At 45.9% G+C, this 22,760-nt stretch overlaps 2 protein-coding genes across 3 annotated transcripts in view; both read left to right on the top strand.

Annotated features, from left to right (window-relative positions):
- map3k13 (mitogen-activated protein kinase kinase kinase 13) overlaps positions 1-22,760 on the top strand; it is a 143,267-nt gene that overhangs the window by 46,375 nt on the left and 74,132 nt on the right. Inside the window, exon 2 of one of the 2 annotated variants that reach the window (XM_078551632.1) lies at positions 3,617-3,695. The exons of the other annotated variant lie outside the window; for it this stretch is intronic. The gene's annotated coding sequence lies outside the window, so the exon portion shown is untranslated. The remainder of the gene's footprint in view (positions 1-3,616; positions 3,696-22,760) is intronic. 2 annotated transcript variants of the gene reach the window in all.
- Positions 5,671-8,454, top strand: LOC144686259 (uncharacterized). The gene is made up of 2 exons (XM_078551350.1): positions 5,671-7,502; positions 7,564-8,454. The coding sequence occupies exon 2, from the start codon at positions 7,619-7,621 to the stop codon at positions 8,306-8,308; it is 690 nt and encodes a 229-aa protein (XP_078407476.1). The 5' UTR covers positions 5,671-7,502; positions 7,564-7,618; the 3' UTR covers positions 8,309-8,454.

The raw sequence follows: 22,760 nt of genomic DNA, 5'->3' as shown, positions 1-22,760 counted from the left end.
GCTAAAACAGACTATCTGGTCATTTATTTCATTGCTGTTTGTGGGACCTTGCTGTGCACAAATTGGCTGTAGAGTTTCCAACATTCCAGCAGCATTGATATAGCACCTTTCACAACCTCAGAACATCCCAAAAGGGCTTCACAACCAATGAAGTAGTTTTGAAGGATAGTTTGTTTTAATGTAGGAACAGGGCAGTCAATTGATGTACGTACGAACATACAAAATAGGAGCAGAAGTAGGCCTTTCGACCCCTAGAGCCTGCTCTACCATTCAGTAAGATCATGGCTGATATGTTTATGTTTCAAATTCCACATCCCAACTATCCTTGATAACCTTAAATTCTTGTTGGGCAAGGGAACCAATCTACCTCTGCCTTAAAAATATTCAATGACTCCGCCTCTGAGGCAGAAAGTTCCAAAGCCGCACAATCCTCTGAGAGAAAAAAATTCTTATCTTTCACTCACCTACAACATCCTTTTCACATCTACCTTGTTGAGACCGTTCAGGATCTTATATACTTAAAACAAGTCACCCCTCACTCTTCTAAACTCCAGTGGAAACAAACCCAGACTCTCCAACCTATTCTCATAAGACAACCCGTGCATTCCCGGTATCAATCTGGTAAACCTCCTCTGAACTGCCTTCAATGTGTACAGCAAGGTCTCATGAACAACAATGAAAACAAGTCCAAATAGTCTATGTTAACGATTTTTGGAAGATAAATATTACTCAGTACATCTGGGACAACACCTCTGCTCCTCTCCAAAATAGTTTCCTGGGATCTTTTACATCCACCTGAGAGGGTGGACAGGTTACCTGCTTAGCATCTCATCTGAAAATTGTCACCTCCGCCAATACAGCATGCCCTCAGTACTGCACTGGAGTGTTAGCAGCTCACCAGCTTGCCCCTTTAGTGGTGGGCAATAAATCTGGCCTTGCCAGTGATGCCCACATCCCATGAATGAATACAAAAAGCCCAGATTATTTCCTCAAATTTCTGGAGTGGGACTTGAACCCACAACCTTCCAGCTCGAGCTATATAGCTACCACTAAGCCATAGCCATTCAATAGTAGGAGATTCATTGTTGTGCCTCCTGTCCTCCTCACCTGATCCTCAGGCCTATGCCATTTTCATTAGAGATCAGTGTACACTGCTCAGGAGGGGTGCCCTGGTCGACTCTCTCCCTCCTCCCTCAGAAGCAATCATTTCCCAGCTATGGTCCTAGGGATTGAACATTAATGTTTTACACTCCATGTACAATTTACTCAGGCAAAGTGATGGCTACACCTGTGTCTTTAGAATGTGCCACTGAAAACTGATTGCAAAATTTATAACGTCAGGATGCATTGTTCCTCTGTCAGCCGTTCCTGCTCCATGGTTCTCTGTTGGGGCCTGCTGCATTAGGGCCATTTGCAGGTTGTCTGGACTTGGTCAGTCTGCGCACAGCAAGCTCCCAAAAACAGCAACGTGGTAATGATCACCTCTTTTGTTAACATGTTGGTTGAGTGATGAACAATGGGCAAGAATGGGAAGAACTCCCCTGCTCTTTTTTCTAAGTAATGCAGTGGGATCTTTTACATCCACCTTGAGAGGACAGATGGAGCCTCAGTTTAACATCTCATCCAAAAGCTAGCACTGCCGTCTTACAACACCACCCTGAAGTGTCAGCCCAGATTTTTGTGCTGTCGTCTCTGGAGTGGGATTTGAACCCACAATCTTCTAACCCAGAAGTGGAAATGCTATCTACTGAGCCAGGGCTGGCACCAGTGAGAAACCGGGTGCATAAGCCTGGCTGTGATCTGTCTGTGGTACTATAGTCCATTAACCTTTATCATCAGAATGTGTAAGTGAAGCGTGGGACTGGAGGGCAGTCCCTGTAAACCTGTATCCCAACACCTTGAGGATAAAGGATCAATAATTGTGGGGCATGGGGGAAACTGTTTGCTAGTCTCTGTTTCCGTATTGAACTCTGCACCTTTGGGTTACTCTTTATATTTTAGGGGAAACATGGTGCACACAAGGGGAAAGGAATAGGGGGCTAATGGGCGGTGGGTCTCAGTGGCACTATTGGAAGTTAATTCCAGCTGAAGGAAGTTTGTGTGGCGTGTAAAAACCCAGCATAGAGTATGTAGGCCAAATGGCCTGTTTCTGTGCTGTAACAGTGTCTGTGTGATTCATCAAATGGAGGTTTACTTCTGAGAGTGAATTCAGTCTGAAACTCCTGGCTTTGGGAACGCTCTGTTTATACACTTGCCACATTTCATGTTCAAAAATAAATCCTTACACACGTGGAGTGCAATTTTTAACTGTGTTTGTGGCATTACACCAGTCTAGCAGCTCTTCCTATTTATAATCTACGTGCGATCGGGCTCCTAAATTATTGTACACCCAGCGAAACCTGACTAGAGACAAGTCTTTACAATCTGAAGTGCAAAAGGACCACAGCACTCAAACTGAAGGGAAAGTGAGCTGAGTGTCCTCACTGCTGGGTCATTGCCCAGTGAATCTTGTATTTGTGACATTGGTGAGGACAGGATTAGGGTCAGCTGTGATGCTTTCTACAGTTGAATAGGCTGTCAAAGTCACACATTAAGGATATCCCCTTGGCCAAGGTATGAAAGGGCATAATCAGCACCTTCAGGAAGGTGGGGGGCAAAATTGCCCCCGAAGAGCTAGAATATACTTACTCCATGATAAAAGCTGCCAGATTACTGTGGGGTTCAGTGACATTTCAAATCATTGTGGGATAAAATTTCTGTCTGGCCTCCCCATGTAACCTCTGCTTAAATCCCATAAAACCAATGTAACTGTTAAATACCGTTACTCCTGAATTTCCACCAACTTCTCACTGAAATTACTGTGGAGATTATAAGGATCCCATCAAAGTTCCAGGTAAAAGTCCGCACAGTTTCACTATCTATTTGTGAGAATCAAGTGATCGCTTCACAATTGATCGCTGCTTGTGTCTGTGTAAATATTAAGGCTAATACACAAACGTCACTTCGGATGCATTACTCCAGTGGAAATAGACTTTGATTTGATTGCAAACTAGTATAACTGCTTCATTAGCCGATAGTGTATGTGATGAGTGAGAAGCCTCTTCGAGACACTGTGCATGAGGAGTCTTATCTGAATAAAGCCTCAAAAGATAATACAATTTCTCCATCTTTATTGCTGATGTGAGGATAATTCTTTTCAGTAACTGTTTCTCCCAGCACCTTTTCTACCAACCCTAATTGGGAGGTTTTCAGTTGTATCATTTAACTGTGGCTATAATTCAGGCTAAAATCCTAAGCAGGGTAAGAAGTGATGGGCTATAACCCTGGAGACCTTCTTCCTGTCTCTCACTCTTCCTCTCTCTCTGTCTTTCCCTCTTTTTCTCTTTCTCTTGAATGAAAGTTGAGAGCAGTATTGAGGGAATGATGCATTGTTGGAGCCCCCTCAGGTGGAGGTAAAAAAATCCCATGACACTATTGGAAGAAGAGCAGTGGGAACCTTGGTCCTGTGTCCTTGGTCAATTTTTATCCCTCAACCAACATTACTAAAACTGGTCATTTATCTCATTGCTGTTTGTGGGAGTTTGCATATTTGACTAATGCATTTCCTCCTTTGCAGCAGTGACAACACTTGAAAAACACTTCATTGACTGTAAAGAGCTTTGGGACGTTGAAGTTGTGAAAGGCACTGTATAACTGTAAGCCTTTATTTTTCCATTGTCTCTCATTCCATTGTTTCCCTTTCACACCTGTCCGCTGCCCACGTTCTGTGACAAGTGGCTATGCTCAGTGAATGATTTCTGTTCAGGTTCAGAATGCGGATAGAGCATTCTGCTAGTTGGCAGGAAGTTCTGAATTGCAAAGGTTACTGTCAGCTAGAATTCCAAGTTTGCAAGCCAGAGTTCCTTACCTTGTCGGATTATAGTAGCTGACGAGAAGTTTTAATTAATTTTGGACTTGTAAACAGTTGCAATTTGTCAGTGTACTTGGAAATTGCAGGCTTGACGAGTTGAACCAGTTTTGCTTTCGATGATCCCCTCCTTTCCTCAACCCTGTGATGTTGCTACAGACATAGACAGCCCTCGGGTAGCTCCCCTGAATATCGGCATGCTGTTCCACCACTGGAAGCATCATACCAAACTTGGTGCTATAAGGATATGATTAGAGCCAGGCCATTCAGAAGTGAAATCAGGAAGCAATTTTACATGCAAAAGCTAGCGGAAACCTGGAACTCTACTCCCAAAAAAGCGGTGGATGCTGGGGAGGGCAGTGGGCGTGGGGTCAATTGAAATTTTCAACACTGAGATGGATAGATTTATGCTGGGTAAGGGTTTCAAGGAGTGGAGTGAATGTTGTTAGATGAAGTTGAAGCAAGGATAACCATGACACACTGAATGCTGAAGCAGGCTCAAGCGCCTGAATGGTCTATTCCTGGTCCTGATGTTCTGCTGAAATGATAGAAAAATTTCTCTGCAGTGTCATTTCAGAGCCCTAGATTCTAACCAACCCAGCAGCTCGGCTGTTACAACACACCACGATCTTCCTTTTACAACCACTGCACCTGTCTTTCATGTTTAACAGTCAGCCGTGTCATCAAGAACCAGCGTGGTACCTGCCCTGGGAGTGTTTGATGGGACAGTGTAGAGCAGCAGTATTTACTACACGGCCCTTGGCACTTGCCTTTCCTGTGGCCTGCTCGCCAATTTTGCCCCCTCTGCCCGCTTGCCCCTCCCACTCGCTGTCCCTCCCCAGCCGTGGCGTTCCCCACACTCGTTTGCTCTCCCAGTCGCTGCTCACTGCCTCCCGCTCACCACCCCTTCCACCCTGACTCGCTGTCTCGCCGCTTCCCCCACTTGCCGCCCCTCCTGCTTACTGCACCCTAGCACACTGTTCTCCCACTCACTGCTCGCCCTTCCCAGCTCGCCACTCCACCCGCTCATCGCTTCTTTCACTCACCACCTCTCCCACTTGCCGCTTCCCTCCCCGACCCTCCCACTTGCAGCCCTGCTCACTCCCTCACTCACTTCCTTCTCTTGGCACTCCTCTCCCAAACCCTCACGGTGAACGACAAGCGAGAGGGAGGGTCAGCAAGTGGGATCTTCAGAGAGGGAGGTGGTGAGCGAGGGAGGTGGGGGGGGCGGTGCGGCGGCAAGCAGAAGAGAGGCGGCGAGTGGGAGTGTTGGGGAGTGGAGCAGCAAACCAGAGAGGTGGTGAGCAGGTGGGTTGAGGAGGGAAGCAGTGAACTACAGGGTCAGGGAGTGGGAGAGGTGGTGAGCAGGAGGAGCAGTGAGCGGGATGTATGTAGAAAGACTTGATAAGTTATTAAGAGCCAGTAAGTTATTTGAGTTAGTATGTGTTCGTTAGTCACTAATAGTTAGTAAAAGGATTTTTTTGGCCAGCTAGGCCCAATGCAGCCAATATGTTTTTAATGTAAAAATTAAAAGTCAGGAATGTAAGCCATCTTTATTACATAATTTCATATGGGAAAATTATTTTCGTTTAGCAATTATTCGTTTAGCATGTTGCTTTTTAGAAACATATTACGAGTCCTAAATGAGGGATAGCTGTAAAGTAATTAATTAAATAAGAAAGAGAGAATATAAGTAATTAACATTAATACTATAAAGGTTATGATTTGTTACTGTCAGTTAAAAAATGAACTGTCACAACCAACATCAGGCAGAAGACAAGGGTGCAGTGTATAAGGAAAAGTAGAGAAGTTATGCTCAATGTATATCGAATCTTGGTTAAATCACACTTGGCTTTACTTTTTACAATCATTTTTGTGTTTTCTGTACCAGAATATCTTTTTTAAAAATAAATTGTAATCTATAAGTATTTTTAAAATTCTACTTGTGGCCCAGTTGGCCCTCACTCTTTTTCTAGTGAATACTGCTGGTGTAGGGGGGGCTTAACTATGCATCTAAACCAGGAAATACCTGCCCTGGGGGTGTCTGGTGGTATCTGAGATGGAAATCACTAATATCTTTACCTCAATGAGCCCGATACTTGCCAGAGGAGAAATAATATGGAAGTATTTGGACAAGTGACGCTGCCTTTGGTGTGGTTCTTCACCCTATGAAACATGTTTAGTTCCACGCAACTAGATTGGAATAACCTGTTCAGCTGATAAACAGAAACAACCTCTGTACCCAATAAATGAGCAGGGGATTCCTACCCAGTTTAGTGATGCATCGATACTGTCTGCCTGGAATGGGTGAGGTTACTGTGAGCATTGTGGAATTTTGAGACTCGTCACTGTCATTCTGGCAAGATTGATCATCACCCAAGTGTGTTTCTGAAATCGGAAAAATGAACGGAAAATACTCAACAGACCAGTCAGTGCTTGAAAGTAGGAAATGGATGATATTTAGGTGGAAACTTGTAGTAATTATGGTTTTATTTAGTTTGTAATGTACCTTTAAGAATAATACCTGTTAAGGAAGATCACATGATCTGTCATAACCAATAGGAAAGTAGCACCTCAGCAGTCAGTGCAGAGATGGAATTGGAGTTGAAAGCACAGCAGTAGTTGCTGCTGAATGTATAGTAAAAAAAACTTAATATTTCCTCCCAAGAAGTGTCTGTAGATCAACTCTATCATTAATAGTACAACTTGGCCACCCTACGACAAACTGGCGATGAGGATAAAACAGGATTGAACAGAAGAAATCAAGTTAAAAATAAAGGAAAGTATACTCACCAGATATGCTGTCGCTTTAAGTTAAAGAAAAACCAGGTCCTGATCCAAATGGCTGAGAAATCTCCTGGAGTACTCCGGACATTTGAAGAATAATCAAGACCCTTGAGTGAGAATCCACAAGATGGGTGAGCAAAACAGGAGAAGGAAGAGAATTTGTTCTTATATCGTAGGATGGGCGGTTCAGTAGGTTAGAGAAGCTGGCACACAGCTTGCGAGTTGAAAAAAAAAGCAGCAATCAGAGCTGAAAGCAGTGCCTCAGTTTTAAATTTAAACCAAAAAAAATGGCCCAATTGGACCACGAGGCCGCTGGGTCTCCTGAACTGCGGGACGCCCAACATTTTTTTAAAAAGGAAAAACCCCTGCGGAATCATCCAGAAAAGGGAGAAGAAATCGCTGCTGTGTTTTTTTCTGAGCAGGAATGAAGTTTTACAATGTTAGAAGAGAAAAAGACTCACAAACGCGGGGATCCCACCAAACCTTGAAAGGCACGGGAAACACAGCACAGAAAAGCCAACAGATTACTTTTTAAAAAACGGTGACTGCTCTTAAAGCGGCAATACATTGAAAGTGGTAAATACAAGAAAAGTGGCTAGGGACAGAAGATTAGAAGAGATCCCAGAGAGTGGGCAACTCTGCCGAAGGGAACATGAGACCCCAGAGAGAGGGCAACAAGACATTAAACAGTTGAAAGAATAGTTGATTGCCCTTCAACATCAAATGCAAAAGGAATGTGTCACCATTCAGCAACATGTAGAAATGAAGATTATCTCTGACAGTAGAATAGATGCACAGCAAAAGAAATGTGAAGGGGGCAAAGGAGAAGCCCTGGTGATCAGAAAGGACTCAGGGGAAGCCCTGATGAGTGAAGAGGGCTCAGGGGAAGCCCTGGTGATCAGAAAGAGCTCAGGGGAAGACCTGATGATCGGAGTGGACTCAGGGGAAACCCTGGTGATCAGAAAGGGCTCAGGAGAAGCCCTGGCGATCGGAAAAAGCTCAGAGGAAGCCCTGGTGATCGAAGAGGGCTCAGGGGAAGCCCTGGTGATTGAAGAGGGCTCAGGAGAAGCCCAGGCGATCGGAAAAGGCTCAGGGGAAGCCCTGGTGATTGAAGAGGGCTCAGGGGAAGCCCTGGCGATCGAAGAGGGCTCAGGGGAAGCCCTGGCGATCGAAGAGGGCTCAGGGGAAGCCCTGGCGATCGAAGAGGGCTCAGGGGAAGCCCTGGCGATCGAAGAGGGTTCAGGGGAAGCCCTGGCGATCGAAGAGGGCTTAGGGGAAGCCCTGGCGATCGAAGAGGGCTCAGGGGAAGCCCTGGCGATCGAAGAGGGCTCAGGGGAAGCCCTGGCGATCGAAGAGGGCTCAGGGGAAGCCCTGGCGATCGAAGAGGGCTCAGGGGAAGCCCTGGCGATCGAAGAGGGCTCAGGGGAAGCCCTGGCGATCGAAGAGGGCTCAGGGGAACCCCTGGCGATCGAAGAGGGCTCAGGGGAAGCCCTGATGATCGGAAAGGGTTCACAAGAAGCCCTGGGAGTCGTGTATAGTTGGATACAGCCAGGAGACAGGAGTTCAGATAAACTCCAAGGCAGTGCCAGCTCAGTGAAGCTAGCAAAAAGCTGAAAAATCAGCTAAATGAACCCAAAGAGGCTTTGGAAGCAAAAATTGCAGAATTTCCCAAGAAGCAGACAGATAATGAAATTTTGGGAGACTTAGCCACTGAGCTCAGACAAGTTGAGCTTGCATCTGAGAGAAGCCTGGCCAATAGTGAAGTCAAAAAGAAAGCCACGTTTAAAGTCTGTGCTAAAAAAATAAGAAAAGTACACATTCCAAGCGAGGAAGGTAATTTATTTGGGTCACCGGGTAGATTCACGGGGCCTCCATCCGGTTGAGGAGAAAATAAGAGCCATAAGAGATGCACCTGCACCAAAGAGCGCCTCAGAGCTAAAATCATTCCTAGGAATGATCAACTATTATGGGCGGTTCTTACCCAATTTGCCTACAGTGCTGGCTCCCCGCATTCTCTACTCAAAAAGAACCAACTTGGTCTTGGGAGGCTGCCCAGGACGAAGCTTTCATAAAGGTCAAACAATTGTTGCCTCATCCAATCTATTAGTGCATTATGACCAGACAAATGAATTGGTGCTGACATGTGACGCATCTCCCTACGGAGTGGGAGCAGTGCTTTCCCATCGGATGGACAACGGCACAGAATGGCAAATAGGTTACGTATCAAGAATGCTCACCACAGCAGAAAAGGGATACTTGCAGATAGAAAAAGAAGGCCTGTCCATCATCTCTGGTGTCAAGAAATGGCACCAGGACGTTCACGGCCGCCATTTTACAAACGTTTCAGACCACAAACCATTGCTAAGATTGTTTAGTGAGGACAAGGCCATAACCCCCATAGCCTCAGCAAGAATACAACGATGGGCTTTAATTCTGGCACCATACGAATACACTTTCGCACATAGGCCTGGCAATCAAATCGCAAAAGCTGATGCACTTAGTTGTTTGTCTTTACAAGAAAATGATGAGCATGTCCCAGTTCCACAGGAACTTTGTTTTACTGTTAAATTTCTTAGATTCCTCGCCAGTATGTGCTTGACCGATCAGAGACTGGGCTAGTTGGGACCTGGTCCTATCTCAGGTAATAGAACAAGTGCTACATGGTTGGTCACAGGAACCCCTATCTGACGAAGTGAAACCGCACTACAACGGAAGACATGAAATAACCAGCCAGGATGGCATCTTATTGTAGGGAGCATGAGTGATAGTTCCCCCAAAGGGAAGGGAGCTACCTTTAATTGAACCACACAGTGCCCATCCAGGAATTTCCCGAATGAAGACCATGGCACACAGCTATCTATGGTTGCCTGGGATGGGTGGTAAAATAGAGAATTTAGTAAAGCACTGTGTGCAATGTCAGCAACAATAAAAGTTGCCAGTGACAGCTCCGTTACACTCATGGGAGTGGCCAGATAGACCTGGGTGCAGTTACACATTGACATTTTACACATTGGACCTTTCCAGGGAATAGTGTTTCTGCTCATTGTCGATGCCCATTCAAAACGGTTGGACATGTATGAGGTGAAATCACCAACGTCGGCCGCTACAATTGAGGAACTACGTCAGAGTTTTGTCATTCACGGACTACCAGAAGTAGTTGTTTCTGATAACAGCAAGGCATTTACGAGCGCTGAGTTTCAACGGTTTATCAGCCTCAACGGTATCACTCGTGAAAGCTGCACTTCCTCAAATGGACTGGCTGAAAGAGCGGTTCAAACATTCAAGACAGGCATGAGAAAACTAACTGGTGATCCCTTGGCAACCAAGCTAGCACGCTTTCTTTTTCATTACAGGACTACCCCTCACACAACAACAGGGTGTCACACCTGCAGAGTTATTGTTGAAACGCCGTCTCGGGACGAGATTGAGCTTAATAATGCCGAATTTAGAGGGCAAGGTGGAAAGGAGTCAGGGAAGCCAGAAAACCAGACACGACTGGCATAGTCATGAGAGGAAATTTACTGTGGGAGATCCGGCATACGTGAAAAATTTTGGGGAAGGACCAAAGTGGTTACCGGGTGAAATAAGTGTGGTGACTGGACCTCTATCTTACCATGTAGAGGTGGAAGGCTGGATCATCCGTAAACATGAGGACCATTTAAGGAAGAGAGAGACAAATCATCAAGATATGGTCCAATCAGTGATCATGACTGGTTCTGCGTTTCCTGTTGAGGATGCTTAACCCAGGACTGTTATGTCTGATGTTCCTGTAAGAGTTGAGGATACAGAACTGCAAGTGCCCACTGAAGCACCTGATGTACAGGCAACTCTGGAAAAGGAGGCACCTGACAAAGGATCTGAAGTTGTGGAGCTGCGACATTCCACACCTACCAGGGAACCACCTGAAAGACTGAACTTGTAAATTCCTTACCCAGTGTAAGAGAGAGGCGGTGGCAGTGGTAATGTCACTGGACTGGTATTCCAGAGACCCAGGGTAAGGCTCTGGAGATCCAGGTTCGAATCCCGCCATGGCAGATGGTGGAATTTGAATTCAATAAAAATCTGGAATTAAAAGTCTAATGATGACCGTGAAACTGTTGTCAATTGTTGTAAAAACCCATCTGGTTCACTAACATCCTTTAGGGAAGGAAATCTGCTGTCCTTACTTGGTCTTGACTACATGAGACCCACAGCAATGTTGTTGATTCTTAAAATGCCCTCTGAACAAGGACAGTTAAGGATGGGCAATAGATGCTGGCCTAGCCAGTGATGCCCACATCCCATGAATGAATAAAAAAAATGTTGTCTTGAGAAATATGTACTTGTAAATATATGTATAGCCAAGTTAAAGGGGGAGGAATGTAGTAATTATAGTTTATTTAGTGTATAATGTACCTTTAAGAATAATACTTGTTAAGGAAGATCACATGATCTACCTCAGCTGTCAGTGCAGAGATGGAGTTGGAGTTGAAAGCACACATGTAGTTGCTGCTGAGTATATTGTAAATAAACTTAAAGTTTCCACCAAGAAGTGTCTGCAGATCAATTCTATCATTAATCGCATAACTCGGCCACCCTACAACAGAACTCATTGTTAGTTTCAACTGTCCTGGTTTGATGGGACAGTGTAGAGGGAGCTTTGTTCTGTATCTAACCCATGTTGTACCTGTCCTGGATATGTTTGAAGGATAGTAGATAGTTTTACTCTGTATATAACCTGTGCTATACCAGGTCTGGGAGTGTTTGATGGGACAGTATGTGGGGAGTTTTAGTCTATACCGAACCCATGCTGCCCGGGGGAGTGTTTGATGTGACAGTGTAGAGGTAGTTTTGCTCTGCGTTTAACCCATGTTGTACGTGCCCTGAGAGTGCTGGATGGTTGTAGGAGTAACTAAAATGAACTGCACTAACTTGCTTATTGTACCTTAATGTACCTTTGAAGAATGTGTTTTTAAAGAGCAATTGACTCACAGTTAAATTCTTAACTAGCTGGGAATTTGCCTGGTTAGGAAATAGATTGATGCTCTTGGGGTAGGCACAGAAAGATGGCAAAAGATTCCACAGTTGATGATGCTTTCTGTCTTCTCTCTTATCTGGAGTGCAGCTGAACAGGAGATAAGAGGTGAAACTTGTAGGTTTACCTTGAAGATCGGGCAGAAAATTAGAGATCTTTCCCTTGGGGTCTTAAATAATCTATGGAAAGGCATGTTGTATACTGGGTTAGCAGGGTGACCGTGAATCATAGGCTCCCATTCCCTGACTTCTTATGTTCCTTATAAACTGCATTAACAACTAAAATTCAGCTCATAAATCTATACAGTTTGCTTGATGTACAGGCCATTCCAGATAATTCAAAACCATTCCTAATGCCAAAAACTGGACTTATCTCATCATTCAAATTGAGCAATGTTAATAACACAAATCGGGGAATTTTGTGCCAAAAATCTGGTCAAATAATTTAAGAGGAGTACTGTACTGGATAATTGGTACAAATCTATTGCCTGTAGACCTGCCCACTTCAACAGACCATTCAATGAATGTTTCTGAAGCAAACGCATTAGATGCCAGCAGTGTGCACTTGTAGCAGGACACGTGCTTTTAAAACTTTGAGAAATAAGGCATGTATTAATGAGTCAATTTTGGGCAGGTGTACTCCAGGCAGAAAGAGAACCAGCAGACTTTAACCCTTTGAAGTTGCTCTGGTGGTTAATGACGTTACTGGCCGTGACACAAGCAAACACCTGGGACAGGGATAGCAAGAAGTGTCCATTCACAGGAACAGGAGGAGGCCATTCAGCCCCTCAGGCCTGTTTTTTGCATTTAGTTAGATAATGGTTGATCTGCACGTCAACTCCATTTTTCTGCCTTAGCTCCATATCCCTGATACTCTAAACTAACAAAAATCAATTGACATCAGTCTTGAAAGCTCAAATTGTCCCAGCATTCACACCCATTTATGGGAGAAAGTTCCAGATCTCTTTATTGGAAAAAGTAACTCCTGATTTCACTTCTGAGTAGTTTGGTTTAAATTTTAAGATTATGTCCCCTCGTTCTTGATTTCCCTACCAGAGGAAACAGTTTCGCTACCTACCCTATAAAGTTCTTTTAACATTTTAAATACCCCGATCAGATCACTCCTCAATTTACTGCTCTCCAGGGAATACAACCCAGGTTTATGCAACCTGTTCTCATACTGTAACATTTTTAGTATCATTGTGATGAAACTGTGCTGCATCCACCCAGCCCTTTCATACCCAAAACTGATATCTCCTCCCAGAGCAGTGGTGTACAAATTTCTACTCCAGATGGGGTCTGACCAAGGTTTTATACAACTGACCCATAACTTCCTGCCCTTGAGATATAGGCCAATATTCCATTAGACATTTTGATTTGCATCTGTCTACTGACTTTTGCAGTCAGATTTTCATACAGTCATGATGCCTCTGGAGACCTTTAAAAATTGCAGATGGGATCCGGATGCTGAAGTCCCGCCCCCATTTCCAGCTGATACAAATTTTGCAGGTAGGGGAAAGGGGAGAAGGCATGAATTGCATAGGTGCAAAACATGGATCTGCAGAGCTAATTGAAAATAGTGCTGAGTTTAAAGAAGACCCCATTTTCACTGTTCCCAGGGCCTTAACCCGCAGTATGGGAGTCCTGAATTTATGGAAGAGATGTAAATGCTCATGAAGGGCAGATAAAGTCTGTTTGTGTCATGATCTGAAGTTATTTAAACATGCCGACCTTTAAAAGCAAAACAAATCTAGGCTGCAGCTGTCAGTTAAAGTAAAAAGAACACATTGCTGGAGTGCATTGATTGACAGGCTGTCTGTTGTAGCTTAGAAAAACTATTATCATTTGTTTTTGCAGTTTTAATAGACTTCATTGATGACACTTCCCAAGGGTTGTAATTATGGCTTAACCCGCTATGAATGCTTGGCTGAGTTTCAAAAGGTTAAAAACTACTTATCTCAGCAGGGGGCTGAGTTCACAATTTTATTGATAGTTTTATGAGGCTATTAAAGGATTTTTTGGTCTGGTTACTGAATAGGAGTTTGTTTTTATAAATAAACTTGAGATTTAAAATCTTTGAATGAGTTTCAAGAATGAGAGTTTTTTCTGTATCAATTCTGTATTAGTGAGAGCTCTATTAGATTGTTAGAAATTTAATTTTTCTTTCATCTCCACATGGCTCCTGAGGTCCATCCATAGTGAATACTGGGTGAGTGGCTATGGAGCTGGCAAAGAGGGTGTGAGGTGGCATGGGGGTGAGGGCTGAAGGGCTTAACAGCTTTTTATAGGACTGGCCTGGTCTCAGAGGACCATAACGGGCATTCTAACCAGCCCGCCTTGGCATGTGCCCCACCTCCCCCTGAGCGAAAATTATATCAAGATGTGTCTGCTGAGTTGGGGAATTTGGTGGCCACTACAAGGTATTGGAGGGAACTGTTCTGTGCAAACAAAAGGAATATATTCAAGCTTTGCATCTTTTTTCGAATTACCCAGAAGCATGGGGAGCCAATAGTTCCCTGTTTCTTTCTCCATGGCAACGCCTTGGCCAATCAGATTCAGCTTGCCAACAAATCTGCACCTTTTTCTCCTGTAGTATAAATTTGTTGTGATTGTTTGAAATTTGACATTCTTGTATTTGTTCTGATGAGTGCAAGACAAGAAGCTTTGGCAACACGTCTCTTCTTTTCAGCAACGTTCACGTTCTGTATTACCAAGCGACTGAAAGTATAATCATTTCTCATTGAGACATGGGTGGCCTAATCAAAAAGGCTCCCTGTCATACATCAGACTAACTTGTGCAGCAACTAATGGACCAGTGCAAGCTCACCAGCTCTTTGACCATTGCCACAAAACTCCATTTCCCCGATTCCATCCTTCCCCTTGGCAACTGTCTGAAGCTGAACTAGACTGTTCAAAACCTTGGTGTCATATTTGACCGCATGATGACCTTCTGACCATGTATCTGTGCCATTGCAAAGACCACTTATTTCCATTTCTGTTACATCACCTGACTCCACCCTGCCTCAGCTTATCAACTTCTTAAACCATCAGCCATGTCTTTGGTACCTTTAGACTTCGCTATTCTAATGCACTCCTGGCTAGCTCCCCATGTTCTACTCTCAGTAAACTTGAGGTTTTCCAAATCTCTGCTGCCTGTGTACCAAGTTCTGTTCACCATGTGCTCACTGATCTTTATTGGGTTCTGATTAAACAGCACCTTGATTGTGAAATTCTCATCCTCGTTTTCAAATCCCTCCATGGCCTCCTCCTCCCTCTCTCTGTAATCTCCTCCAGACCCCCAATCCTCTCACCCACCTCCCAACTCCCAAGCCTCACTTCCTCTCCCCACTCTGAGACCCCCATACTTACCTGGTCCTGGACTCCCAGGACTCCCCATCTCCATTCAGTTATCGGCTGTGGGGCAGCCAATATTGGTGGTGATGCATTCTCCACCCACTCTTCAGGTGGTGGAGTGGGAAACCACTCCCCACCCACTCCATGATTAAATTCCTGGCCCACATGTCAAATTTTGTTTGATGATGCTCCTGTGGAGGCACCTTGGGACCTAGTACCATGCAAGAGGTGCTATAAAAATCCAAGTTGTCGTTGCTTAATGTACCTGTAGGCAGAAGGAGACCACATTGATCCAGCTGGTCAGGAGGCTCTGTATCATCTTTTTTTGGATGGCCCTTAAAACCTTTGAGACCTGTGTTTTATTTGCAGCTGCCATCACAGAGGTTCATTTCCATACGCCCCAATTGCTCAGTTGGTTAAGTGCATGAGACCAGATAAAGAGACCAGCATATCTGACCACATGGGACATCACAACTGAAACCCTACCCTGAACCCTACAGACCAGAAGTTTGCAGCTTCAGTCAATGGTCTCTGCTTGATTAACAAATCTCAACCAGGGCATTACAATTGATGGAGAGGGAAAACAAAAGAATGAGATACATTCCTCACTCACTTCCCAGTGACCCAATGTGCTGAAAAACTTAAAGTAGATGTTGGGGGTAGGTAGGATAGAGCACAATGGTGATGTCTCCCGCAGGCTAGTACTTGCTGTCTAGGCTCGTACATGAAGAGTGACTACTTGGAGGACACCCATCACTTGTGTGAGCTGTTACTGTACCATGAGGCAATGCCTTCAACAGCCGAAGGGAGAAAGTCAACCAAAAACCCGGAGGTTAGTTCCACTCAGGTATTGCTTGTTGTTCATTAAATCAGGAACCCGATCTCACACTGAGATTATAAACAGGTTGAGCTGCAACACTGGTGTAATGCCAGAAACACTGAACTAAAAATTGCACTTCACATATCTGCAAGTTTATTTTTGAACAGAAGATGTGGCAGGTATATAAACAGAGTGCTCCTCAGTTTTCATACTCATGGGTCTAGCCCGAATTCACTCTTAGAAGTAAACCTCAATGTGATGCTTAATAACAAACAAACTAATGCAGAGGGAGGGGCAGAGATCAGTGAGGAGAAGTTGGCGGGGCAACAGAATTTTCTCTCCTGTTTTTCCCCCTTTCCCCCCCATAAGGTGTTGCCTCTTGTTCGGTTACAGGTCCACAGGTGCATGGCAGTCTCCAATACCCCACAGTGGGTACTTGCCTTGTCATGGAGTGAAAGGCATTTGATCATGGAAGGCATCATCTGGATCCAGCTTGTTCTTGCAGGGCGATTGAATTGTGTGCAGCTGCCAGCTAGACGGGGCGATGTTGGCTGGGGAGACTAGCAACCTTGGCTGATGAGGCATAGAATAACACCCCCTCTTGTCACCTAGTAGAGATCAGCTAACAGAGACTAGGCTGCGGTTCAAACATGTCACTTCCTATTCCGTGTGGTTAATTCATATGCTGCCTGCACCAGTTCAACCAATGGAGCAGGGAGCTAGTGAATAATAATGGAGATTTGTGGAGGAGCGACTGATCATGCAGGGTTCTTACACATGCACAGTCTTCACTTTAAAATGCAAGGTCTGACTTTTTTTTAAATAAGATTTCAACTTAAATGTAGGGGGCATAATCAAGAAGTTTGTGGATGACATGAAAATTGGTAGGGTAGTAAATAGGAGGATAGCCGTAAACTGCAGGAAGATATCAATGGACTGGTCAGGTGAGCAGAGCAGTGGCAAATGGAAGTCAGCCCAGAAAAGTGTGAAGTAATGTACTTGGGGAAGACTAAAAAGGAAAGGGATTACACTATGAATGATAGGACCCTGGAAAGTACTGTAGATCAGAGGGACTTTGGTGTGCATATCCACAGATCCCTGAAGGTAGCAAGGCAGGTAGATAAGGTGGTTAAGAAGGTATATGGGATACTTGCCTTTATTAGTCGAGGCATAGAATACAAGAGCAGGGAGGTTATGCTGGAACTGTATAAAACACTGGTTAGGCCACAACTGGAGTACTGCATGCAGTTCTGGTCACCGCATTAAAGGAAGGATGTGATTGCACTGGAGAAGGTGCAGAGGAGATTTACTAGGATGCTGCCTGGGCTGGAGAGTTTTAGTTAGAAGGAGAGATTGGATAGACTGGGGTTGTTTCTGTTGGAGCAGCGAAGGTTAAGAGGGGACCTGATAGAGGTGTATAAGATTATGAGGAACATAGATAGGGTGGATAGGAAGGTACTTTTTCCATTAGTAGAGGGGTCAAGAATCAGGGGGCATAGATTTAAGGTAAAAGGTAGAAGACTAAGAGGGGAGCTGAGAAGAAGTTTTTTCACCCAGAGGGTGATGGGAGTCTGGAACTCATTGCCTGAAAAGGTGGTTGAGTCAGAAACTCTTGTAACATTTAAGAGGTATTTAGATATTCACTTGCATTGCAAAAGCCTCCAGGGCTATGGACCAAGCGCTGGAAAATGGGATTAGTGTGGTCAGATTGACCAACGTGGACATGATGAGCCGAATGGCCACCTCCTGTGCTGTAGACGTCTATGAGTCTAAGTTATCTTGGGGTAAAATTTCCATTTTAGTGGCAATCAGCTTACTGGCTTAAATTGTGCTTAAAATTCTGTTATTTTTCTGATGTGAAGTTATGGTTCAGATTTCTGCCCAAACCTATTTGCACAATCACAAATGTAAAATTGTTTTTTGGCATTATATTCCGTGGTATATTTAAGAGTGGTAATCTGGTGCCATTTTATTAATACAGCTGAATTGAACGGCACAAGTGGCAAAATGTGCCATTCTTGTTATTTCAGTCAGGGGACATGGGCAGGCTCTGGGCAGGGCTATCTTCCAGCTCTTATTCTTTTAACCAGCACAAAAGATCACATACTCGATTTATGCTAGATGTAACTTGCATTTAAATTCCTGGATCTCTTGCACTGGTCTGGCCGATTTTCGTTTTTTATCATTCTTTCATGAGATATGGTTGTTGCTGGCAAGGCCAGCATTTATTGCCCATCCCTAACTGCCCTTGAGAAGGTGGTGGGTGAGCCGTCTTCTTGAACTGCTGGGCCTGAATCTTGCGTTCCTAGGTTGGGAGTGTGCCCGATCTGAACAATTATGGTAATTGAAAAGCCTATTGACCACGATTTTATGTTGCCTGTGGGATTTTTAGCTCATCACATTGTCAAAATGGGTGGGCAGAATTCAAGTTTTGATCATTTCCTCATCCACGGGCGGGATAAAGGCCCCTGGAGCAGCAGCGCTTTGTCATTGGCAGTTCTTTGCTGCTTGAGTACAGAATTGTCCCAGAGTTTCTTTGCATGTCGTTTGATTGTCAAGCCTGCCTTTCAGCATCTCAGGTCCTCATCTTCTCTGGAAAGTTCCTCTGAGTATGCAGCACAGAGCTCCTTCGTTTTCAAGGCACTAGTCCACTGCATCCCATCTAATGGGGATAGTGTATTCCACTAGCGGAACCTCCTCTGAAGAGGAAGAGAGGGGCAGGAAGGAGAGGAGGCCAGGTGAGTGTGGGCATTCCAGAGACAGACCTTTAAGAGGAATGGCATGGACTCAGTTGGTACAGGGCTAGCAGGGAGGCCAAGGTGGGAGGGCATGCCAAATTTGCCACTACCCAACAGCTAGAGTGTTCAGGCAGCACTCCAACTACCTCCAGATGTTCGAGGTCCAGTGCCACAGGAGACCCCACTTCTCCAAGGACACAGTGACAGCAATATGTCACATGATAGGTCTGGAAATTGCCTCCAACTGCACGAGCAGACACCCCATGCCAGTGGCTTTAAAGGTCACAGTGACCCTCAACTTCTACGTTTTCAGTTCTTTTCAGGGCTCAGTGGGGGATCTGTGCATCGTTTCTTAATCAGCTGCACGCAGTTGCTTCAAGTTCGTGACTGATGCTATCTTTAGACAGGTCCACACTTTCATCCATTTTCATGCCTGCACAAGGGCGGTGGTGGAGACGACCATCAGACTGCTGGAGATGTGCTTCAGATGTCTGGACTGGTCAGGGGGAGCATTGCAGTATCCTCCAGAGTGTGTCTCCCTCATAGTCACCGCATACTGTGCCCTGCACAACCTGGCTCTGGAGGCTGAGGAAAGTGAGGTAGCTCCACAGGCCATGGAGAATGACTCAAGTGATAGCTCAGAGGAAAAGCCTGGGGAGGCACAGGGTGAGGACCTTGAGGCAGAGGACAGGAACCCTCATGGAGGCAGGGACACTAGGGATGCTTTGATCCAGCAAACCTTCTGCTAGGCATCCAAGGCATTGATGCCTCATCAAGTCAATGGCACTGTCTCCTTTGCTAACAATCAATAAATGAGAACCCAACTCAGTACGCCAGCAGCACACAATGCCATACTTTTACAAGCCTGTGCTGCATCTGGCACCTATTCAAACCATCCAGCCAACTCAGCCCATTTAAGCCAAATAAATATTTATGTTACTTCACATGAACATACAAATTGTCCATCCCTAACAGAAGTGCCAAAATAATTAACACAAATAATGTCAATCATGACACACCCCTCTTGTGCTGACGGTGTCTTCAGCTTACGTCTGCGAGTGCTGCAACTTGGTGCCCATCCCCCCCCCACCCCCGCCCCTCTTGCTGACAATGGTGTTGGAGGTAGCCAGTTGACTCTGCTGTCCTGAGCAGGCTCTGCCTGGGAGGGTTCATCCAGCCCCATGGCTGGGCACCCCTCAGTCGACGTGGCCACTGGCAGAGGGGTGGAGTAATTGGTGCCCTCGTCCAAAGCACCCTGAGAAAAGCCAATAGGATAAAAGGCAGCTCGTCTGCCAGTATGAGATGGATGGGGACCTAGCAGAGAGACTGGGTGCCTCTTCCATCACTCACACTGGCAGTGACCTCCTGAGGTCATTGCCTGTGTGAGGGCTTGCAGGACCGAGTGCAACCCCATACAACTCTGAGTCTGCTCCTGAAGCTGCCTCTCCATGAGAGTTGCCACTCTCTCTATGGAGGCGGCTGTGCATTCGGTGTTAAGGGTCAACACAGAACTCATGCTCCGCATAGACTCCTCCATGATGGAGATCATGGCACGCAGATCCTAGTGGATCTTCGCCAGATCTCCCCGTGCATCCCGCTGGAGATCAGCATCTGCCGCCTGATGGACGACTCCAGAGGCTCGTCATCTGCCTTGGACGCAGCATAGTCCTGGTCTCCAGCTGTGTGCCCACTGTCAGCTCCCTGCCTCTACCAGGTCCTCATGCAAGTGTGATGTGCCCTCACCACTGTGTATTACCCGCAGAGCCAAATAACTAATGCCCACTGACATGTGACTGTCTGCGCTGGTGCCTGGTTCAGAGACATGGTGTGACGCTGGTGTAAATGTGATGTCTTCATCTGAGCTCAATGGGGGGTCTCGGAGTTGCCGGTGGCTCCTGCAGATGGTGCATCTGCGGGAGGAAGGCAAAAGATCAATACATTCAATCACCATAGTCGCTATGCGTACTAGTCGGGCTGAGGAGACAGTGGAGACCTGCTGCATGGTGCCATCTGCATTGGAGCTTCAGTAGGCTCTCTGGTAACGACAGTTTGGGTTTTTTTTTAATTCACTCACAGGATATGGGGTTCTCTGGCCGTGCCAGCATTTGTTGCCCATCCCTAGCTGTCCTTGAGAAGGTGATGATGAGCTGCCTTCTTAAACCGCTGCAGTCCATGTGTTCTAGGTACACGCACAGTGCTGCTGAGTCAGGATTTTGACCCAGCAGCAGTAAAGGACCAGCGATGTATTTCCATGTCAGCATGGTGAGTGACTTGGAGGGGAACTTCCAGGTGATGGTTTTCCCATGTATCTGCTGCCCTTGTCCTTCTAGATGGTAGTGGTCGTGGGTTTGGAAGGTGCTGTCGAAGGAGCCTTGGTGAATTCCTAATGAGAGGAGCCCGTTATGTTTCCAATACCCATCGCACATGCATCTGTCACTCTTACCTACATCTGAGACCCCAGCCTCACCGTGACCGGAGGAGTGAGCTGGCCAGTGGCATTCCAGCCCCAGTGCATCACTTTCATGCTTCATGTGGATGCACAGATTTGACATTCCTCCACCCGCCTGCAGCACTCCGCAGCGTTATGGCTGCTCTTCTCCTGACAGGGAAAAGTAGCCTCATTATTGCTTTGTCTCCCTGAAGGTCCTTTCCTGGTTCCCACCCGGCCATTAGGCGGGCAGTGTCACAGTGACAATCTCACCCTGCAATGTACTGAGGCCAGTTGTGCTGACATCCCAGCCTTGGCAGGGCAGGCTTAAGTGCCAGTTGGCATACAGACTCTTAGACCCCTTAACATTCTGAGCAATGGGCACCTGACTAAACTTCTCCACACAGGTCTATGCCATTTCTGTACTTACCCTTGCTGACTGCAGCAGATCATTTAACCTTTTGCAGCACTGAAGCCACGTGTGACACACCACGTCATGCCCACTAACATGGGCGGCGACCTCCATCCAGGCCTTCTTGGTCAAGTGGAATGGCCTTCTCTTGACGTCCCTGGGCATTAGGATATGCTGCCTGGCACTGACCTCCTCCACCAGCACTCCCAGGCAGGTGACATCTGAGAAACGGGGTGAACTTGCCCTCCTGCCTTCCACCAGGTGCTGAGGTCATGAATGTGTGGCAGGACATTTGTTGGATTGCATCCAAACAGCTCCCTCAGCTTCCCCCACAACTTCTGGCAGCCTTCAGGGAGCTGCCTCATCCGTTTTTGAACACCTCGTTGGGTTCCCATTGGACCCGGCACCTGACGTGTTCCCAACTCCGTGCGTGGAAAACACATCCAGCAGTCGCGTTCCCCACTGGGCAGGCCTTAATTGGCCACCCAGCGTAAGACCACATTCACAACGCGAACTCGGCCGGGAGTTGGTTTTACATCCATTTCTGGCTGCGCCCACTTGGGGCGCACCCCGAGGGTAGAATTCAGGTCTTGCAGTCCTTCTGTAGCGGTTTGGTATAACTGAGTGGCTTGCTAGACTATTTCAGAGGGTAGTTAAGAGTCAACCACATTGCTGTGGGTCTGGAGTCACACATTGGCCAGACAAGGTAAGGACGGCAGACTTCCTTCTCTAAAGGACATTACTGAACAAGATGGTTCTTTACGACAATTAATGATGGTTTCATAGCACCATTACAGAGACTAGTTTATAATTCCAGATTTTTTAATTAATCAGTTGAATTAGTTAATTGAATTTAAATTCCACCAACTGCCAAGGTGGGATTTGAACCCATGTCCCCAAGGGCATTAGCTAGTTACATTACCACTATCTCCCCTTAAATTGGAGTGTGCTGTTTACACCAGTGAAAATTGGTAGAAATTCAAGATCCTTTTTTGAAATCCGCCGGAGAGCCACGCCCAGCGAACTTCCAGGTATAACCTGTTCCAGACACTCCAAACAGTGCACTGGTCATTGATGTGTGTCCCATGTCAGGAGGGATGGCTCTGGGGCTGAGGCAACTTACAGTAGAGGGCAAGGGGGAAAATCAGCATAGGTCAGGAACAAGCTAGTTCATCACAGAGAGTTAGAGGCTGACCGAAAGGTGAAGGGGTGAGAGAGGAGTTTTGCCTGCGCCAAGGAGGTTAGGAAATGTTCAAGTTTTAATGACGTTAATCCTGTTGCAAAATGCTCTCCATTTTATT

This window comes from Cetorhinus maximus, chromosome 11 (assembly GCF_964194155.1).
Source record: "Cetorhinus maximus chromosome 11, sCetMax3.hap1.1, whole genome shotgun sequence".
Lineage (NCBI taxonomy): Eukaryota > Metazoa > Chordata > Chondrichthyes > Lamniformes > Cetorhinidae > Cetorhinus > Cetorhinus maximus.
The sequence above is the reverse complement of the archived record's forward strand: the minus strand, read 5'-3'. Positions and strand labels throughout refer to the sequence as shown.